The 23084-nt window shown below is 43.1% G+C and overlaps 1 protein-coding gene across 3 annotated transcripts in view; it reads right to left on the bottom strand.

Annotated features, from left to right (window-relative positions):
* The window catches only part of LOC106577298 (methionine synthase), a 40004-nt gene that overhangs the window by 10582 nt on the left and 6338 nt on the right, over positions 1 to 23084 (bottom strand). For all 3 annotated transcript variants that reach the window (XM_045701185.2, XM_082965000.1, XM_082965001.1), the window contains 16 exons: positions 22137 to 22237; positions 21958 to 22019; positions 21188 to 21255; positions 16143 to 16222; positions 15735 to 15847; positions 15288 to 15428; positions 14625 to 14810; positions 12638 to 12817; positions 9955 to 10071; positions 7226 to 7366; positions 5241 to 5330; positions 3366 to 3518; positions 1934 to 2041; positions 1465 to 1565; positions 1178 to 1245; positions 21 to 141 (listed from right to left, as the gene is read on the bottom strand). In XM_045701185.2, coding sequence (XP_045557141.1) covers positions 21 to 141; positions 1178 to 1245; positions 1465 to 1565; positions 1934 to 2041; positions 3366 to 3518; positions 5241 to 5330; positions 7226 to 7366; positions 9955 to 10071; positions 12638 to 12817; positions 14625 to 14810; positions 15288 to 15428; positions 15735 to 15847; positions 16143 to 16222; positions 21188 to 21255; positions 21958 to 22019; positions 22137 to 22237 — 1830 coding nt within the window. The remainder of the gene's footprint in view (positions 1 to 20; positions 142 to 1177; positions 1246 to 1464; positions 1566 to 1933; positions 2042 to 3365; positions 3519 to 5240; positions 5331 to 7225; positions 7367 to 9954; positions 10072 to 12637; positions 12818 to 14624; positions 14811 to 15287; positions 15429 to 15734; positions 15848 to 16142; positions 16223 to 21187; positions 21256 to 21957; positions 22020 to 22136; positions 22238 to 23084) is intronic.

Here is a 23084-nt window from a genome sequence, read left to right as displayed (position 1 = left end):
GTAAAGAAAATGTGTCTTACTTGGAGGTGGTGGCCCCTCCGATCAGCAGTGGCGTCTTCATCCCAAGCCGCTCCATCTCCTTGGCAACGTAGATCATCTCATCCAGCGAGGGCGTGATGAGGCCAGACAGACCGATGATGTCTGTAGGGTAGAGGGATACACAGGAAGTTCAGCTGGAGGGACTACTTCCAAAAGAGCAGTTCACTCATTCCATCTCTGATTTCAGTCCCCAATCCTACTCCTTCTCTAGCCTGGTCCCAGATCTGTGGTTTATAGCCAACTCCAACTCCTAGCAGTTGGAAAGACAGCCCAAACTGATCTGGGACCAGGTTAATCACCACTTACTGTCCTAGTGCCACCCAGTCAGACAGCCCAAACTGATCTGAGACCAGGTTAATCACCACTTACTGTCCTAGTGCCACCCTGTCAGACAGGACAAACTGATCTGATCTGGGACCAGGTTAATCACCACTTACTGTCCTAGTGCCACCCTGTCAGACAGCCCAAACTGATCTGGGACCAGGTTAATCACCACTTACTGTCCTAGTGCCACCCTGTCAGACAGCCCAAACTGATCTGGGACCAGGTTAATCACCACTTACTGTCCTAGTGCCACCCTGTCAGACAGGACAAACAGATCTGATCTGAGACCAGGTTAATGACCACTTACTGTCCTAGTGCCACCCTGTCAGACAGCCCAAACTGATCTGATCTGGGACCAGGTTAATCACCACTTACTGTCCTAGTGCCACCCCGTCAGACAGCCCAAACTGATCTGGGACCAGGTTAATCACCACTTACTGTCCTAGTGCCACCCTGTCAGACAGCACAAACTGATCTGATCTGGGACCAGGTTAATCACCACTTACTGTCCTAGTGCCACCCTGTCAGACAGCCCAAACTGATCTGGGACCAGGTTATTCACCACTTACTGTCCTAGTGCCACCCTGTCAGACAGGACAAACTGATCTGAGACCAGGTTAATCACCACTTACTGTCCTAGTGCCACCCTGTCAGACAGGACAAACTGATCTGAGACCAGGTTAATCACCACTTACTGTCCTAGTGCCACCCCGTCAGACAGCCCAAACTGATCTGGGACCAGGTTAATCCTATTGATTAAAGCCGAGCTACAGTACAGTGGAACTGATGAGCCATAAGGTTCATGTTAACACACCTGCTTTGCAGTCGATGGCTTCCCTCAGTATCCTGTCGCACGGAATCATGACCCCCAGATCGATCACTCTGGGAAAAGGAAACGGGGTTAAGGACAAGGTCATGGAAAGATACAGGAACAAATCAAACTTTATTACATGCTGCGAATACAACAGGTGTAGTAGACCTTACAGTGAAATGCTGAATACAACAGGTGTAGTAGACCTTACAGTGAAATGCTGAATACTAGAACAAGAGAACACAATAGAACAACAGAGAACACACAAGAACAACAGAATACACCCCTACCTGAAGTTGTTGCAGCCCAGCACCACTCCTACAATGTTCTTCCCGATGTCGTGGACGTCTCCCTTCACTGTGGCCAACACTATGGTGCCCTGGTAGGGGTCCTAACAGAGATCATTAATGTAGAGGAGAGAGCTGTGATGAATCAGTCCCTTCACTGTGACCAACACTATGGTGCCCTGGTAGGGGTCCTAACAGAGATCATTAATGTAGAGGAGAGAGCTGTGATGAATCAGTCCCTTCACTGTGACCAACACTATGGTGCCCTGGTAGGGGTCCTAACAGAGATCATTAATGAAGAGGAGAGAGCTGTGATGAATCAGTCCCTTCACTGTGGCCAACACTATGGTGCCCTGGTAGGGGTCCTAACAGAGATCATTAATGTAGAGGAGAGCTGTGATGAGATGGAGAGACAGAAACAGACTGTAGAGACAGAAACAGACTGTAGAGACAGACGGACAGACAGACTCACAATCTCCTCTACTGATCCTGATGCCAGTAGCATGGCCTCCCTCTCCTTCTCCATGTAGGGGATCAGGTGGGCTACAGCCTTCTTCATCACACGTGCTGACTTTATCACCTGTTACACACAGACCGACAGACAGAGACAGGATCATGAGAAGAATAGATACCTCCTGTATTTTCTCCTCTGTGATCTCTTCCTTCCTACCTGAGGAGATCATGGATCTGTCCACTCCTCCATCTCTTCCCCCCTACCTGAGGATATCTCTTCTCTCCTACCTGAGGTTATCTAGGATCTGTGTACTCCTCTCTCTTTCCTCCTACCTGAGGAGATCATGGATCTGTCCACTCCTCCATCTCTTCCCCCCTACCTGAGGATATCTCTTCTCTCCTACCTGAGGTTATCTAGGATCTGTGTACTCCTCTCTCTTTCCTCCTACCTGAGGATATCATGGATCTGTCCACTCCTCCATCTCTTCCCCCCTACCTGAGGATATCTCTTCTCTCCTACCTGAGGTTATCTAGGATCTGTGTACTCCTCTCTCTTCCCCCCTACCTGAGGATATCATGGATCTGTCCACTCCTCCATCTCTTCCCCCCTACCTGAGGATATCATGGATCTGTCCACTCCTCCATCTCTTCCCCCCTACCTGAGGATATCATGGATCTGTCCACTCCTCCATCTCTTCCCCCCTACCTGAGGATATCTCTTCTCTCCTACCTGAGGTTATCTAGGATCTGTGTACTCCTCTCTCTTTCCTCCTACCTGAGGATATCATGGATCTGTCCACTCCTCCATCTCTTCCCCCCTACCTGAGGATATCTCTTCTCTCCTACCTGAGGTTATCTAGGATCTGTGTACTCCTCTCTCTTCCCCCCTACCTGAGGATATCATGGATCTGTCCACTCCTCCATCTCTTCCCCCCTACCTGAGGATATCATGGATCTGTCCACTCCTCCATCTCTTCCCCCCTACCTGAGGATATCATGGATCTGTCCACTCCTCCATCTCTTCCCTCCTACCTGAGGATATCATGGATCTGTCCACTCCTCCATCTCTTCCCTCCTACCTGAGGATATCTCTTCCCCCCTACCTGAGGATATCATGGATCTGTCCACTCCTCCATCTCTTCCCTCCTACCTGAGGATATATTGGATCTGTCCACTCCTCCAACTCTTCCCTCCTACCTGAGGATATCTCTTCCCTCCTACCTGAGGATATCATGGATCTGTCCACTCCTCCATCTCTTCCCTCCTACCTGAGGATATCTCTTCCTTCCTACCTGAGGATATCATGGATCTGTCCACTCCCCTCTCTTCCCTCCTACCTGAGGATATCTCTTCCCCCCTACCTGAGGATATCATGGATCTGTCCACTACCCTCTCTTCCCCCCTACCTGAGGATATCATGGATCTGCACTCCTCCATCTCTTCCCTCCTACCTGAGGTAGGAACATCTTCCCAGCTCCAAACAGGTCTCCCACCACCTTCATGCCGTTCATCAGGGGCCCCTCGATGACGTGTAGGGGCCTCGGATAGAGTTCAGCCTGGGACCTCGCCTCCTCTGTGTCCTCTACCACATACTTATCTATACCCTGGAAAGAGCGAGAGAGAGACAGAAGAGATATCGATAGTAATTGTGATGGAGAAAGAGAGAGATTTGTACCTTAAATGTATATGTACCTGAAAATAACTTAGTCCCTGCAGTATGTGATCAGTAGAGAGAGAAAATAACTTGTTACCTGCATGCCACTAGCCTTGATGAGCCCATACTATACCAATCTTGATGAGCCCACACTATACTAACCTTGATGAGCCCATACTATACCAACCTTGATGAGCCCATACTATACCAACCTTGATGGGCCCATACTATACCACCCTTGATGGGCCCATACTATACCACCCTTGATGAGCCCATACTATACCAACCTTGATGAGCCCATACTATACCAACCTTGATGGGCCCATACTATACCAACCTTGATGGGCCCATACTATACCAACCTTGATGGGCCCATACTATACCAACCTTGATGGGCCCATACTATACCAACCTTGATGGGCCCATACTATACCAACCTTGATGAGCCCATACTATACCAACCTTGATGAGCCCATACTATACCAACCTTGATGAGCCCATACTATACCAACCTTGATGAGCCCATACTATACCAACCTTGATGAGCCCATACTATACCAACCTTGATGAGCCCATACTATACCAACCTTGATGAGCCCATACTATACCAACCTTGATGAGCCCATACTATACCAACCTTGATGGGCCCATACTATACCAACCTTGATGGGCCCATACTATACCAACCTTGATGGGCCCATACTATACCAACCTTGATGGGCCCATACTATACCAACCTTGATGGGCCCATACTATACCAACCTTGATGGGCCCATACTATACCAACCTTGATGGGCCCATACTATACCAACCTTGATGGGCCCATACTATACCAACCTTGATGGGCCCATACTATACCAACCTTGATGGGCCCATACTATACCAACCTTGATGGGCCCATACTATACCAACCTTGATGGGCCCATACTATACCAACCTTGATGAGCCCATCTATACCAACCTTGATGAGCCCATACTATACCAACCTTGATGAGCCCATACTATACTAACCTTGATGAGCCCATACTATACTAACCTTGATGAGCCCCATACTATACTAACCTTGATGGGCCCATACTATACTAACCTTGATGGGCCCATACTATACTAACCTTGATGGGCCCATACTATACTAACCATGATGAGCCCATAACCATGATGAGCCCATACTATACCAACCTTGATGGGCCCATACTATACCAACCTTGATGAGCCCATACTATACCAACCTTGATGAGCCCATACTATACCAACCTTGATGAGCCCATACTATACTAACCTTGATGAGCCCCATACTATACTAACCTTGATGGGCCCATACTATACTAACCTTGATGGGCCCATACTATACTAACCATGATGAGCCCATAACCATGATGAGCCCATACTATACCAACCTTGATGAGCCCATACTATACTAACCTTGATGAGCCCATACTATACCAACCTTGATGAGCCCATACTATACCAACCTTGATGAGCCCATACTATACTAACCTTGATGAGCCCATACTATACTGACCTTGATGAGCCCATACTATACTGACCTTGATGAGCCCATACTATACCAACCTTGATGAGCCCATACTATACTAACCTTGATGAGCCCATACTATACCGACCTTGATGAGCCCATACTATACTGACCTTGATGAGCCCATACTATACTAACCTTGATGAGCCCATACTCCAGCCTCTCCTCCACAGTTCCCTCTCGCCACTCGTCCGTCTGGACCACCTTCTTCCCTCCTTTGGCACAGCTCTGAAAACGACAGGATTCTCTTCAGAGAAAAACTATGGGAACTAGTATACTGTACTAGGGATCAGGTAACCACAGCGAGAAGGGACATACAGCCACAGAGTTACAGTACATGTACTGTGTTAACTAATATGTACCTGTTCATACAGCAAAATATGTACTGTGTGTAAAGCACAAACCTGTTGTTGGATATGTACTGTAACGGTTGTGCATGTAAACCATATACTGGTGCATACAGGCACAGTACGTTATACTAGGATATGTACTGTACTGTGTAAACCATATGCAGTGCCTTTGGAAAGTATTCAGACCCCTTGACATTTTCCACATTTTGTTATGTTACAGCCTTATTCTAACATGTATTGTTTATTTTCCTCATCAATCTACACACAATACCCCATCATGACACAGCAAAAACAGTTATTTTAGAAATGTTTGCTAGTTTATAAAATTAAAACGGAAATACATTTACATAAGCATTCAGACCCTTTACTCAGTACTTTGTTGAATCACCTTTGGCAGTGATTACAGCTTCGTGTCTTCTTGGGTATGACGCTACAAGCTTGGCACACCTGTATTTGAGGAGTTTCTCCCATTCTTCTCTGCAGATCCTCTCAAACTCTGTCAGGTTGGATGGGGAGTGTAGCTGCACAGCTATTTTAAGGTCTCTCCAGAGATGTTCGATCGGGTTCAAGTCCGGGCTCTGGCTGGGCCACTCAAGGACATTCAGAGACTTGTCCTGAAGCCACTCCGGAATTGTCTTGGCTGTGTGCTCAGGGTTGTTGTCCTGCTTGAAGTTGAACCTTCGTTCCCAGTCTGAGGTCCTGAGTGCTATGGGACAGGTTTTCATCAAGGATCTCTGTACTTTGCTCTGTTCATCTTTTTCCTCGATCCTGACTAGTCTCCCAGTTCCTGCCTCTGAAAAACATCCCAACAGCATGATGCTGCCACCACCATGCTTCACTGTAGGGATGGTGCCAGGTTTCCTCCAGATGTGATGCTTGGCATTCAGGCCAAAGAGTTCAATCTTGGTTTCATCAGACCAGAGAATCTTGTTTATCATGGTCTGAGAGTCCTGTGCCTTTTACTGAAGAGTGGCTTCCGTCTAGCCACTCTACCATAAAGGCCTGATTGGTGGAGTGCTGCAGAGATGGTTGTCCTTCTGGAAGGTCCTCTCATCTCTACAGGGGAACTCTAGAGCTCTATCAGAGTGACTATCGGTTTCTTGGTCCCCTCCCTGACCAAGGCCCTTCTCCCACGTTTGCTCTGTTTAGTCGGGCGGCCAAGTTGGTTCCAAACTTCTTCCTTTTAAGAATGATGACGCCACTGTTCTTGGGGACCTTCAATGCTGCAGAAATGTTTTGGTACCCTTCCCCAGATCTGTGCCTTGACACAATCCTGTCTCGGAGCTCTACAGACAATTCCGTCGACCTAATGGCTTGGTTTTTGCTCTGACATGCACTGTCAACTGTGGGACCTTTATATAAACAGGTGTGTGCCTTTCCAAATCATGTCCAATCAATTGAATTTACCACAGGTGGACTCCAATCAAGTTGTAGAAACATCTCAAGGATGATCAATGGAAACAGGATGCACCTGAGCTCAATTTAGAGTCTCATAGCAAAGGGTCTGAATACTTATGTAAATATGGTATTTCTGTTGAACAAATTTGCCAACATTTCTAAAAACCAGTTTTTCGCTTTGTCATTATAGGGCTAATGTGTGTAGATTGCTGAGGAAAAAAAAAAATATTTAATCCATTTCAGAATAAGGCAGTAACGTAACAAAATGTGGGAAAAGTCGAAGGGGTCTGAATTCTTTCCCGAAGGCAATGTACAGGTGCATACAAGCACAGTAAGATAAACTAGGATATGTACTGTAGTGTGTAAACCATATACCTGTGCGTACAGCAGTAGCTTCTCTGTGGCCTCTGGGTCTTTGTTCCAGATGAGGTTCTCACACATGAGTAGGAGCTCCTTGTCAATATCATCATAGACAGGCAGGCTGCCAGCGTTCACTATGCCCATGTCCATGCCATCCTATAGGAGACAGCAGGACAACAGGGTTACTCATGTAGTGATAACGTAGTAGGGCAGCTACCTAGCTAGATGTCGATAGCACTGCATGAGTCAGCCAGTGGCTAACGTAGTAGGTCCAGTAGCTAGCTAGATGTCGATAGCCACTGGCTAACGTAGTAGGGCAGCTAGCTAGCTAGATGTCGATAGCCACTGGCTAACGTAGTAGGGCCGCTAGCTAGCTAGATGACGATAGCCACTGGCTAACGTAGTAGGGCAGCTACCTAGCTAGATGACGATAGACACTGGCTAACGTAGTAGGGCCGCTAGCTAGCTAGATGTCGATAGCCACTGGCTAACGTAGTAGGGCCACTAGCTAGCTAGATGTCGATAGCCACTGGCTAACGTAGTAGGGCCGCTAGCTAGCTAGATGTCGATAGCCACTGGCTAACGTAGTAGGGCCGCTAGCTAGCTAGATGTCGATAGCCACTTGCTAACGTAGTAGGGCAGCTACCTAGCTAGATGTCGATAGCCACTGGCTAACGTAGTAGGGCCGCTAGCTAGCTAGATGTCGATAGCCACTGGCTAACGTAGTAGGGCCGCTAGCTAGCTAGATGTCGATAGCCACTTGCTAACGTAGTAGGGCAGCTACCTAGCTAGATGTCGATAGCCACTGGCTAACGTAGTAGGGCCGCTAGCTAGCTAGATGTCGATAGCCACTGGCTAATGTAGTAGGGCCGCTACCTAGCTAGATGTCGATAGCCACTGGCTAACGTAGTAGGGCCACTAGCTAGCTAGATGTCGATAGCCACTGGCTAACGTAGTAGGGCCGCTAGCTAGCTAGATGTCGATAGCCACTGGCTAACGTAGTAGGGCCGCTAGCTAGCTAGATGTCGATAGCCACTTGCTAACGTAGTAGGGCAGCTACCTAGCTAGATGTCGATAGCCACTGGCTAACGTAGTAGGGCCGCTAGCTAGCTAGATGTCGATAGCCACTGGCTAACGTAGTAGGGCCGCTAGCTAGCTAGATGTCGATAGCCACTTGCTAACGTAGTAGGGCAGCTACCTAGCTAGATGTCGATAGCCACTGGCTAACGTAGTAGGGCCGCTAGCTAGCTAGATGTCGATAGCCACTGGCTAATGTAGTAGGGCCGCTACCTAGCTAGATGTCGATAGCCACTGGCTAACGTAGTAGGGCAGCTACCTAGCTAGATGTCGATAGCCACTGGCTAACGTAGTAGGGCCGCTAGCTAGCTAGATGTCGATAGCCACTGGCTAACGTAGTAGGGCCGCTAGCTAGCTAGATGTCGATAGCCACTGGCTAACGTAGTAGGGCCGCTAGCTAGCTAGATGTCGATAGCCACTTGCTAATGTAGTAGGGCCGCTAGCTAGCTAGATGTCGATAGCCACTGGCTAACGTAGTAGGGCCGCTAGCTAGCTAGATGTCGATAGTCACTGGCTAACGTAGTAGGGCCGCTACCTAGCTAGATGTCGATAGCCACTGGCTAACGTAGTAGGGCAGCTACCTAGCTAGATGACGATAGCCACTGGCTAACGTAGTAGGGCAGCTACCTAGCTAGATGTCGATAGCCACTGGCTAACGTAGTAGGGCCGCTAGCTAGCTAGATGTCGATAGCCACTGGCTAACGTAGTAGGGCCGCTAGCTAGCTAGATGTCGATAGCCACTGGCTAACGTAGTAGGGCCAGTAGCTAGATGTCGATAGCCACTGGCTAACGTAGTAGGGCCAGTAGCTAGATGTCGATAGCCACTGGCTAACGTAGTAGGGCCGCTAGCTAGCTAGATGTCGATAGCCACTGGCTGACTCATGCAGTGCTAATGTAGTAGGGCCGGTAGCTAGCTAGATGTCGATAGCCACTGGCTAACGTAGTAGGGCCGGTAGCTAGCTAGATGTCGATAGCCACTGGCTGACTCATGCAGTGCTAACGTAGTAGGGCCGGTAGCTAGCTAGATGTCGATAGCCACTGGCTGACTCATGCAGTGCTAACGTAATAGGGCCGGTAGCTAGCTAGATGTCGATAGCACAGCATGAGTCAGCCAGTGGCTATCAACATCTAGCTAGCTACCCGCCCTACCTTGATAGCGCGGTAGAGGAGGGTTCAACCTGATGGCGCGGTAGAGGAAAGGTTCAACCTACCTTGATGGCGCGGTAGAGGAAAATTCAACCTACCTTGACAGTGCGGTAGAGGAAGGTTCAACCTACCTTGATGGCGCGGTAGTGGAAGGTTCAACCTACCTTGATCGCGTGGTAGAGGAAGGCTCCACCTACCTTGATGGCGTGGTAGAGGAAGGTTCAACCTACCTTGATGGCGCGGTTGAGGAAGGTTCAACCTACCTTGATGGCGCGGTAGAGGAAGGTTCAACCTAACTTGATGGCGCGGTAGAGGAAGGTTCAACCTAACTTGATGGCGCGGTGGAGGAAGGTTCAACCTAACTTGATGGCGCGGTGGAGGAAGGTTCAACCTACCTTGATGGCGCGGTAGAGGAAGGTTCAACCTACCTTGACGGCGCGGTAGAGGAAGGCTCAACCTACCTTGATGGCGCGGTAGAGGAAGGTTCAACCTACCTTGATTGCGCGGTAGATTCAACCTACCTTGATGGCGTGGTAGAGGAAGGCTCCATGCATGGCCTCTCTGATGACCTCCATGCCTCTGAAGGAGAAGGACAGATTGGACAGGCCTCCACTGATCCTGGCCCCAGGTAACAACTCCTGTAGAGAATATATATATATACTGCTCAAAAAAATCAAGGGAACACTTAAACAACACAATGTAAGTCAATCACACTTCTGTGAAATCAAACTGTCCACTTAGGAAGCAACACTGATTTACAATAAATTTCACATGCTGTTGTGCAAATGGAATAGACAACAGGTGGAAGTTATAGGCAATTAGCAAGCCACCCCCAATAAAGGAGTGGTTCTGCAGGTGGTAACCACAGACAACTTCTCAGTTCCTATGCTTCCTGGCTGATGTTTTGGTCACCTTTGAATGCTGGCGGTGCTTTCACTCTAGTGGTAGCATGAGACGGAGTCTACAACCCACACAAGTGGCTCAGGTAGTGCAGCTCATCCAGGATGGCACATCAATGCGAGCTGTGGCAAGAAGGTTTACTGTGTCTGTCAGCGTAGTGTCCAGAGCATGGAGGCACTACCAGGAGACAGGCCAGTACATCAGGAGACGTGGAGGAGGCCATAGGAGGGCAACAACCCAGCAGCAGGACCGCTACCTCCGCCTTTGTGCAAGGAGGAGCAGGAGGAGCACTGCCAGAGCCCTGCAAAATGACCTCCAGCAGGCCACAAATGTGCATGTGTCTGCTCAAACGGTCAGAAACAGACTCCATGAGGGTGGTATGAGGGCACGACGTCCACAGGTGGGGGCTGTGCTTACAGCCCAACACTGTGCAGGACGTTTGGCATTTGCCAGAGAACACCAAGATTGGCAAATTCGCCACTGGCGCCCTGTGCTCTTCACAGATGAAAGCAGGTTCACACTGAGCACATGTGACAGACGTGACAGTCTGGAGACGCTGTGGAGAACGTTCTGCTGCCTGCAACATCCTCCAGCATGACCGGTTTGGCGGTGGGTCAGTCATGGTGTAGGGTGGCATTTCTTTGGGGGGCCGCACAGCCCTCCATGTGCTCGCCAGAGGTAGCCTGACTGCCATTAGGTACCGAGATGAGATCCTCAGACCCCTTGTGAGACCATATGCTGGTGCGGTTGGCCCTGGGTTCCTCCTAATGCAAGACAATGCTAGACCTCATGTGGCTGGAGTGTGTCAGCAGTTCCTGCAAGAGGAAGGCATTGATGCTATGGACTGGCCCGCCCGTTCCCCAGACCTGAATCCAATTGAGCACATCTGGGACATCATGTCTCGCTCCATCCACCAACGCCACGTTGCACCACACTGTCCAGTGTGGTGCTGAGTTGGTGGATGCTTTAGTCCAGGTCTGGGAGGAGATCCCTCAGGAGACCATCCGCCACCTCATCAGGAGCATGCCCAGGCATTGTAGGGAGGTCATACAGGCACGTGGAGGCCACACACACTACTGAGCCTCATTTTGACTTGTTTTAAGGACATTACATCAAAGTTGGATCAGCCTGTAGTGTGGTTTTCCACTTTAATTTTGAGTGTGACTCCAAATCCAGACCTCCATGGGTTGATAAATTGGATTTCCATTGATTATTTTTGTGTGATTTTGTTGTCAGCACATTCAACTATGTAAAGAAAAAAGTATTTAATAAGATGATTTCTTTCATTCAGATCAAGGATGTGTTATTTTAGTGTTCCCTTAATTTTTTTGAGCAGTATATATACACACACACACATTAAATACTGTAGTATATACTGTTAGAAGGACAGGTGGATCCTGGCCCCAGGCAACAACTCCTGTAGAGAATATATACACACACATTAAATACTGTAGTACATACTGTTAGAAGGACAGGTTGATCCTGGCCCCAGGCAACAACTCCTGTAGAGAATATATATATATATATATATATATATATATATATACACACACATTAAATACTGTAGTATATACTGTTAAAAGGACAGGTTGATCCTGGCCCCAGGCAACAACTCCTGTAGAGAATATATACACACATTAAATACTGTAGTATATACTGTTAAAAGGACAGGTTGATCCTGGCCCAAGGCAACAACTCCTGTAGAGAATATATACACACATTAAATACTGTAGTATATACTGTTAAAAGGACAGGTTGATCCTGGCCCCAGGCAACAACTCCTGTAGAGAAGATATATGTACTATATAGTATATACTGTAGTTTATACTGTTAGAAGGACAGGTTGATCCTGACCCCAGGTAAAGACTACAGAAAACACAGTATGGGTCATTTACAGGACATGAAAGCCTGGAAGCCCACACTGCCATGCATGTTGTTTGCATTCCCCCTGAGGTGAAATCCATCTCCTTTCATTTCACATTTACATTTTAGTCATTTAGCAGACGCTCTTATCCAGAGCGACTTACAGTAGTGAATGCATAAATTTTTTCTCCGTACTGGTCCCCCCCCCATGGGAATCGAACCCACAACCCTGGCGTTGCAAACACCATGCTCTACCAACTGAGCCACACGGGACACGGGACCTTTCCCAGGCAGACCCTGGACAGCTGAGTGCTGAGTAACATCACCACTGGTATCAATATAGAAAAAAAACACAGTCCCATAGAAATCCCCCGGGAGAGTGACAACGATAAGCAGTGTTGTGACCGCGTTAGCAGAAACATTGACCCGGTCTCAACTGACCTTGATGAGCCTTGTGGCTCTGATGAAATTGATGGCGTACTCGCTGTGTTCCTCCATGCCCGTGCCGATGGTCAGGATGTTGGGGTCAAAGATGATGTCGTTGGGGTCAAAGCCCACTTGCGTTACCAGGAGGCGATAGGCTCTGCTACAGATTTCGACCTTGCGCTCTGTCTCCGTAGCCTGTAGGAACCAGAGAAGACAGCTGTTCCAAAGGTCTGATTGTTTCCCCCCGGGGCCAACAGTCTTTTTTTTATCCATGAGGTAACAGGTTCCAAACCCCCCTTGTCGTAGGAGTAGTGTTGCAGTCTGCCAAGCACCCATAACCCACAGCAGCATGGGATGGAACCCCACCCCACCTACCAATTTCATCCTGTCCCCCCCCCTCTAAGAATGTTCAGCGGCAAGAAAAAGTAATGTGAACCCTTCGGAAATACCTGGATTTCTGCATAAAATTGGTCATAAAATTTGATCTGATCTTCATCTAAGTCAAAAGAGACAAAACACAGTCTGCTTAAACTAATAACACGTTTTCACACCGTGTAAACATTCACAGTGCAGGGTGGGAAAAGTATGTGAACCCTTGGATTTAATAACTGGTTGACCCTCCGTTGGCAGCAATAACCTCAACCAAACATTTTCTGTAGTCACGGATCAGACCTGCACAACGGTCAGGAGGAATTTTGGACCATTGCTCTTTACAAAACTGTTTCAGTTATGCAATATTCTTGGGATGTCTGGTGTGAACTGCTCTCGAGGTCATGTCACAGCATCTCAATCAGGTTGAGGTCAGGACTCTGACTGGGCCTCTCCAGAAGGAGTATTTTCTTCTGTTGAAGCCATTCTGTTGTTGGTTTACTTCTGTGTTTTTTTGGTCGTTGTCCTGTTGCATCACCCAACTTCTGTTGAGCATCAATTGGCAGACAGGTAGCTTAACATTCTCCTGCAAAATATCTTGATAAACATGGGAATTCATTTTTCTGTCGATGATAGCAAGCTGTCCAGGCCCTGAGGCAGCAAAGCAGCCCCAAACCATGATGCTCCCTCCACCATACTTTACAGTTGTTATGAGGTTTTGATGTTGGTATGCTGGGCCTTTTTTTCTCCACATAGTGTTGTGTGTTCCTTCCAAACAACTCAACTGTAGTTTCATCTGTCCACACAATATTTAGCCAGTAGCGCTGTGGAACATCCAAATGATCTTTTGTAAACTTCAGAAGTGCAGCAATGTTTTTTTTGGACAGCAGTGGCTTCTTTTGTGGCGTCCTCCCATGAACACCATTCTTGTTTAGTGTTTTACGTATCGTAGACTCGTCAACAGAGATGTTAGCATGTTCCAGAGATTTCTGTAAGTCTTTAGCTGACACTCTAGGATTCTTCTTAACCTCATTGAGCATTCTGCTCTGTGCTCTTGCAGTCATCTTATGCAGGACGGCCACTCCTAGGGAGAGTAGCAACAGTACTGAACTTTCTCTTACAGTGGACTGATGAACATCAAGGCTTTTAGAGATACATTTGTAACACTTTCCAGCTTTATGCAAGTCAACAATTAATCTTAGGTCTTCTGAGATCTATTTTGTTCGAGGCATTGTTCACATCAGGCAATGCTTCCTGTGAATAGCAAACTAACATTTTGTGAGTGTTTTTATAGGGCAGGGCAGCTCTAACCAACATCTCCAATCTCGTCTCATTGATTGGACTCCAATTAGCTTTTTGGAGAAGTCATTAGCCTACGGGTTTCACATACTTTTTCCAACCTACACTGTGAATGTTTAAATGATGTATTCAATAAAGACATAAAAATACAATAATGTGTGTGTTATTAGTTTAAGCACACTGTGTTTGTTTGTCTATTGCTGTGACTTAGATGAAGATCAGATCAAATTTGTTGACCAATTTATGCAGAAATCCAGGTAATTCCAAAAGGGTTCAACATACTGTTTCTTGCCACTGTATATCCTACCATCTCCTTTCCAGCTGTCAGTCTCACCTGACCCTCCTCGTCGAAGGCCATAACAACCACGGCAGCCCCGTAGCGTCTGACAGTCGTAGCTCTCTGGAGAAACTCCTCTTCTCCTTCCTTCAGACTGATGCTGTTCACGATACACTTCCCCTGACAACACTTCAGTCCCGCCTTGATCACCTCGAAGTTAGATGAGTCTATACACAGAGGTACCTAGGAGAGGAGAGGAGAGAGGACACCTGGAAGTTAGACGAGTCTATACACAGAGGTACCTAGGAAAGGACAGAGGTACCTAGGAAAGGAGAGAGAGAGAGAGAGAGAGAGAGAGAGAGAGAGAGAGAGAGAGAGAGAGAACACCTGGAAGTTAGACGAGTCTATACACAGAGGTACCTAGGAGAGGAGAGGAGAGAGAGGGGAGGATAAAGAGGAGAACTAGGAGAGCTGGGTAAGTGAACTTCAGCTTTAGTAAGGGCCTAAAGGACTTATTCTATAGATGAACTCTGCTCTTACAGTGGTCTTATTTTCCCTGCATCTCCCAGCACTTCAACGATATGGTTCAGTTTCCTGTAGCTCAGTACATAGTAACATTACTTATTTGGTACAGTATCACAGGAAATGGTTTAGAAAACATGATTAAACGTCAGAGTGTGCAGGTATCTTATCTTTTTGAAATGTCCAGTTGATTCCTACCCTGGCGATGTCAGGCTCGGAGGCTATGAGACAGCAGAACCGGGCCATGGCGGCAGGACCCTCCAGCATCCCCTCATCCATGTTGATGTCCAACACCTGGGCTCCCATCTCCACCTGGGTCTTGGCTATGCTCAACGCCTCCTGGAGACAGTCAGGGACCCAGTTCACAGACAGGGACCCGGTTCACAGACAGGGGCCCGGTTCACAGACAGGGACCCGGTTCACAGACAGGGACCCGGTTCACTACCTGAACTTGTCCAATAAGTCATTTTTAGTTTTTGTTTCAAAATGTTTTGATACGGTGTGCCCTACTGAACATGGCCCTGGTACACCAGACATGGGTATAGAAGATAAGATATTGCAAGCTACAATGATCATGCGATCTGTATTCGACTGAGTTTTATTTCAGGTGGTATCACGAGGAGGATAAAAAGAGAGACAGTTCACCTCATAGTTTCCCGACATGATCAGCTTGGCAAACTTCCTCGATCCAGCCACGTTGCAACGTTCGCCGATGTTGACAAAATTAGTGTACGGACCGATCCTGAACGGCTCCAGACCTGCGACACAAAAATATATGATCAAGCTGTGGTGAAATGCTTATCAGTGGTTTGTTGCTACTATTCATCAGTGCTACCGTGACTGAGAAAGGTACATCTCAGAGCAGGTCTACTGTAGAATCAGGTCCTCACGGTCTATATGTCATTATTATCTAAAAAAAAAGTTGATTCCTAGAGGCAGAACTGATCCTAGATGAGCACTTCTACTCTGCAAGGCTTTATAAAAAAAATACCAGCCCTGGAAACGGCCATGACTGGAAGGACACAGAGCTCATCTAAATTCTTGTTGTTCTACCTGCGAGTAGCATGTAGTCCTGAAAGACGTCAGTAGGGGGAACTCTGGGCTGGCAGTGCTTCACTTTCTCAGCAATGGCCCTGAACACACACAGAGAGATTTATATTAGTTTCAAATCTATCAGTCCTATATCTATAGACAATATATCAGTTCTATATCTATAGACAGTATATAAGTTCTATATCTATAGACAATATATCAGTTCTATTTCTATAGACAGTATAACAGTTCTATATCTATAGACAGCAGTATAGACAGTATATCAGTTCTATATCTATAGACAATATATCAGTCCCATATCTATAGAGAGCAGTATAGACAATATATCAGTCCTATATCTATAGACAATATATCAGTCCTATATCTATAGACAATATATCAGTCCTATATCTATAGACAATATATCAGTTGTATATCTATAGACAATATATCAGTTCTAAATCTATAGACAATACACCAGTTCTATATCTATAGACAGCAGTATAGACAGTATATCAGTTCTATATCTATAGACAGCAGTATAGACAGTATATCAGTTCTATATCTATAGACAGCAGTATAGACAGTATATCAGTTCTATATCTATAGAGAGCAGTATAGACAGTATATCAGTTCTATATCTATAGAGAGCAGTATAGACAGTATATCAGTTCTATATCTATAGACAGCAGTATAGACAGTATATCTGTTCTATATCTATAGACAGTATATCAGTTCTATATCTATAGACAGCAGTATAGACATTATATCAGTTCTATATCTATAGACAGTATATCGGTTATATATCTATAGACAATATATCAGTTCTATATCTATAGACAGTAGTATAGACAGTATATCAGTTCTATATCTATAGACAATATATCAGTTCTATATCTATAGAGAGCAGTATAGACAATATATTAGTTCTATATCTATAGACAGCAGTATAGACAGTATATCAGTTCTATATCTATAGAGAGCAGTGTAGACAGTATATCTGTTCTATATCTATAGACAGTATATCAGTTCTATATCTATAGACAGCAGTATAGACAGTATATCAGTTCTATATCTATAGAGAGCAGTATAGACAGTATATCAGTTCTATATCTATAGAGAGCAGTATAGACAGTATATCAGTTCTATATCTATAGACAGCAGTATAGACAGTATATCAGTTCTATATCTATAGACAATATATCAGTCCCATATCTATAGAGAGCAGTATAGACAATATATCAGTCCTATATCTATAGACAATATATCAGTCCTATATCTATAGACAATATATCAGTCCTATATCTATAGACAATATATCAGTCCTATATCTATAGACAATATATCAGTTGTATATCTATAGACAATATATCAGTTCTAAATCTATAGACAATACACCAGTTCTATATCTATAGACAGCAGTATAGACAGTATATCAGTTCTATATCTATAGACAGCAGTATAGACAGTATATCAGTTCTATATCTATAGACAGCAGTATAGACAGTATATCAGTTCTATATCTATAGAGAGCAGTATAGACAGTATATCAGTTCTATATCTATAGAGAGCAGTATAGACAGTATATCAGTTCTATATCTATAGACAGTATATCAGTTCTATATCTATAGACAATATATCAGTTCTATATCTATAGAGAGCAGTATAGACAGTATATCAGTTATATATCTATAGACAGCAGTATAGACAATATATCAGTCCTATATCTATAGACAATATATCAGTTCTATATCTATAGACAGCAGTATAGACAGTATATCAGTTATATATCTATAGACAGCAGTATAGACAATATATCAGTTCTATATCTATAGACAGCAGTATAGACAATATATCAGTTCTATATCTATAGACAGCAGTATAGACAATATATCAGTTCTATATCTATAGACAGCAGTATAGACAGAATATCAGTTCTATATCTATAGACAGCAGTATAGACAATATATCAGTTCTATATCTATAGACAGAATATCAGTTCTATATCTATAGAGAGCAGTATAGACAGTATATCCGTTCTATATCTATAGACAGCAGTATAGACAGTATATCAGTTCTATATCTATAGACAGCAGTATAGACAGTATATCTGTTCTATATCTATAGACAGTATATCAGTTCTATATCTATAGACAGCAGTATAGACATTATATCAGTTCTATATCTATAGACAGTATATCGGTTATATATCTATAGACAATATATCAGTTCTATATCTATAGACAGTAGTATAGACAGTATATCAGTTCTATATCTATAGACAATATATCAGTTCTATATCTATAGAGAGCAGTATAGACAATATATTAGTTCTATATCTATAGACAGCAGTATAGACAGTATATCAGTTCTATATCTATAGAGAGCAGTGTAGACAGTATATCTGTTCTATATCTATAGACAGTATATCAGTTCTATATCTATAGACAGCAGTATAGACAGTATATCAGTTCTATATCTATAGAGAGCAGTATAGACAGTATATCAGTTCTATATCTATAGAGAGCAGTATAGACAGTATATCAGTTCTATATCTATAGAGAGCAGTATAGACAGTATATCAGTTCTATATCTATAGAGAGCAGTATAGACAGTATATCAGTTCTATATCTATAGAGAGCAGTATAGACAGTATATCAGTTCTATATCTATAGACAGTATATCAGTTCTATATCTATAGACAGTATATCAGTTCTATATCTATAGACAATATATCAGTTCTATATCTATAGAGAGCAGTATAGACAGTATATCAGTTATATATCTATAGACAGCAGTATAGACAATATATCAGTCCTATATCTATAGACAATATATCAGTTCTATATCTATAGACAGCAGTATAGACAATATATCAGTTCTATATCTATAGACAGCAGTATAGACAGTATATCAGTTCTATATCTATAGACAGCAGTATAGACAGTATATCTGTTCTATATCTATAGACAGTATATCAGTTCTATATCTATAGACAGCAGTATAGACATTATATCAGTTCTATATCTATAGACAGTATATCGGTTATATATCTATAGACAATATATCAGTTCTATATCTATAGACAGTAGTATAGACAGTATATCAGTTCTATATCTATAGACAATATATCAGTTCTATATCTATAGAGAGCAGTATAGACAATATATTAGTTCTATATCTATAGACAGCAGTATAGACAGTATATCAGTTCTATATCTATAGAGAGCAGTGTAGACAGTATATCTGTTCTATATCTATAGACAGTATATCAGTTCTATATCTATAGACAGCAGTATAGACAGTATATCAGTTCTATATCTATAGAGAGCAGTATAGACAGTATATCAGTTCTATATCTATAGAGAGCAGTATAGACAGTATATCAGTTCTATATCTATAGAGAGCAGTATAGACAGTATATCAGTTCTATATCTATAGACAGTATATCAGTTCTATATCTATAGACAGTATATCAGTTCTATATCTATAGACAATATATCAGTTCTATATCTATAGAGAGCAGTATAGACAGTATATCAGTTATATATCTATAGACAGCAGTATAGACAATATATCAGTCCTATATCTATAGACAATATATCAGTTCTATATCTATAGACAGCAGTATAGACAATATATCAGTTCTATATCTATAGACAGCAGTATAGACAATATATCAGTTCTATATCTATAGACAGCAGTATAGACAATATATCAGTTCTATATCTATAGACAACAGTATAGACAGAATATCAGTTCTATATCTATAGACAGCAGTATAGACAATATATCAGTTCTATATCTATAGACAGAATATCAGTTCTATATCTATAGAGAGCAGTATAGACAGTATATCCGTTCTATATCTATAGACAGCAGTATAGACAGTATATCAGTTCTATATCTATAGAGAGCAGTATAGACAGTATATCTGTTCTATATCTATAGACAGTATATCAGTTCTATATCTATAGACAGCAGTATAGACATTATATCAGTTCTATATCTATAGACAGTATATCGGTTATATATCTATAGACAATATATCAGTTCTATATCTATAGACAATATATCAGTTCTATATCTATAGACAGTAGTATAGACAGTATATCAGTTCTATATCTATAGACAATATATCAGTTATATATCTATAGAGAGCAGTATAGACAATATATTAGTTCTATATCTATAGACAGCAGTATAGACAGTACATCAGTTCTATATCTATAGAGAGCAGTGTAGACAATATATCTGTTCTATATCTATAGACAGTATATCAGTTCTATATCTATAGACAGCAGTATAGACATATCAGTTCTATATCTATAGACAGTATATCAGTTATATATCTATAGACAATATAATAGTTGTATATCTATAGACAATATATCAGTTCTATATCTATAGACAGTAATATAGACAATATATTAGTTCTATATCTATAGAGAGCAGTATAGACAGTATATCAGTTCTATATCTATAGACAGCAGTATAGACAGTATATCAGTTCTATATCTATAGAGAGCAGTATAGACAGTATATCCGTTCTATATCTATAGACAGCAGTATAAACAGTATATCAGTTCTATATCTATAGACAGTATATCAGTTCTATATCTATAGACAATATATCAGTTCTATATCTATAGACAGTATATCAGTTCTATATCTATAGACAGCAGTATAGACAGTATATCAGTTCTATATCTATAGACAGTATATCAGTTCTATATCTATAGACAGCAGTATAGACAATATATCAGTTCTTTATCTATAGACAGCAGTATAGACAGTATATCAGTTCTATATCTATAGACAGCAGTATAGACAATATATCAGTTCTATATCTATAGACAACAGTATAGACAGTATATCAGTTCTATATCTATAGACAGTATATCAGTTCTATATCTATAGACAGCAGTATAGACAATATATCAGTTCTTTATCTATAGACAGCAGTATAGACAGTATATCAGTTCTATATCTATAGACAGCAGTATGAACAGTATATCCGTTCTATATTGCTGGACAGTAGCTGGTGCCAGAGGACAGACAGTCACCTGATGTGTGCAGGAGTCGTTCCACAGCATCCACCAACCAGATTCACCAGACCATCTGTAGCAAAGTCCTACACAAATAAGAGACAGTCAGAGTGTATACAAGCTGTAATGATACAATGGCCATGAGGTTAAAGTGCAGACTGTCAGCTTTCATTTGAGGGTATTTTCATCCATATCGGGTGAACCGTTTAGAAATTACAGCACTTTTTGCACATAGTCCCCCCATTTTAGGCGACCAAAAATATTGGGACAAATTCACTTATGTGTATTAAAGTAGTCAAACGTTTAGTATTTTGTCCCATATACCTAGCACACAACGATTACATCAAGCTTGTGATTCTACAAACTTGTTGGATGTATTGGCTGTTTGTTTTGGTTGTTTTTCAGATTATTTTGTGCCCAATAGAAATGAATGGTAAATCATGTATAGTGTCATTCTGGATTCACTTTTATTGTAAATGAGAATATAATATGTTTCTTAACACTTCTACATTAATGTGGACGCTACCATGACTATGGATAATCATGAATAATAATGAGTGAGAAAGTTACAGACACACATCATACCCCTAAAACATGCTAACCTCTCCCCATTACAATAACAGGGGAGGTTAGCATTTTATATCATACCCCCAAAACATGCTAACCTCTCACCATTACAATAACAGGGGAGGTTAGCATTTTGGAGGGGTATGATATTTATTCATTTGCCTGAATCAAATCGATAGATCATTCATTGGGTAGACCAGCTATAAAATCAATAAGTTTACCTTTAAATGTGAGGCTGTCAACTCTGGGGTCTCATCGTATCCACCGAACGTATTGGGGAGACCTGGAACAAGCAGAGTGTGTGAAAATGGCAGATCGTGGTTGTGAACACAAAACAAAGGTGAGCTAGCTAGATGCTAAGTTTGCCACGGGTGAGTTGGGATGGATGGGTGCTGGTTACCTGCATTGGGGTAGCATAAGACGTGAGCGGTGGTGCATTTCCCAATAGCTTGAATAAAAGGCCTCATCTCAGTGGCTCCTAAGGCACAGTTAAGCCCAATACTGGAAGAGAGGAACACATTGTATATCAGCCTATTGAGGCCCAGTCTGATGAGGTCAGAATAAGACACAGTAACACACTGTATATCAGCCTATTGACCAAATACTTATTTTCCACCATAATTTGCAAATAAATTCATAAAAATCCTACAATATGATTTTCTGGATTTTTTTTTCTCATTTTGTCTGTCATAGTTGAAGTGTACCTATGATGAAAATTACAGGCCTCTCATCTTTTTAAGTGGGAGAACTTGCACAATTGGTGGCTGACTAAATACTTTTTTGCCCCACTGTATCAGCCTACTGAGGCCCAGTCTGATGAGGTCAGAATAAGACACAGTAACACTGTATATCAGCCTATTGAGGCCCAGTCTGATGAGGTCAGAATAATACACAGTAACACTGTATATCAGCCTACTGAGGCCCAGTCTGATGAGGTCAGAATAATACACAGTAACACTGTATATCAGCCTATTGAGGCCCAGTCTGATGAGGTCAGAATAAGACACAGTAACACTGTATATCAGCCTATTGAGGCCCAGTCTGATGAGGTCAGAATAAGACACAGTAACACTGTATATCAGCCTATTGAGGCCCAGTCTGACGAGGTCAGAATAAGACACAGTAACACACTGTATATCAGCCTACTGAGGCCCAGTCTGATGAGGTCAGAATAATACACAGTAACACACTGTATATCAGCCTATTGAGGCCCAGTCTGATGAGGTCAGATGTTGTAGATTCCATTAATCTCTCCAGCAGATCTGAAGTTTGAAGTTTATTTGAATATAAAACAGCAAGAAACTTGAGGACAAACATGTGGAAGTCGACAACAACAACAAGGTAGTAT

This window comes from Salmo salar, chromosome 18 (assembly GCF_965601325.2).
Source record: "Salmo salar chromosome 18, fSalSal1, whole genome shotgun sequence".
Lineage (NCBI taxonomy): Eukaryota > Metazoa > Chordata > Actinopteri > Salmoniformes > Salmonidae > Salmo > Salmo salar.
Note: the sequence above shows the minus strand (reverse complement) of the source record. Positions and strands in the feature narration are given on the sequence as shown.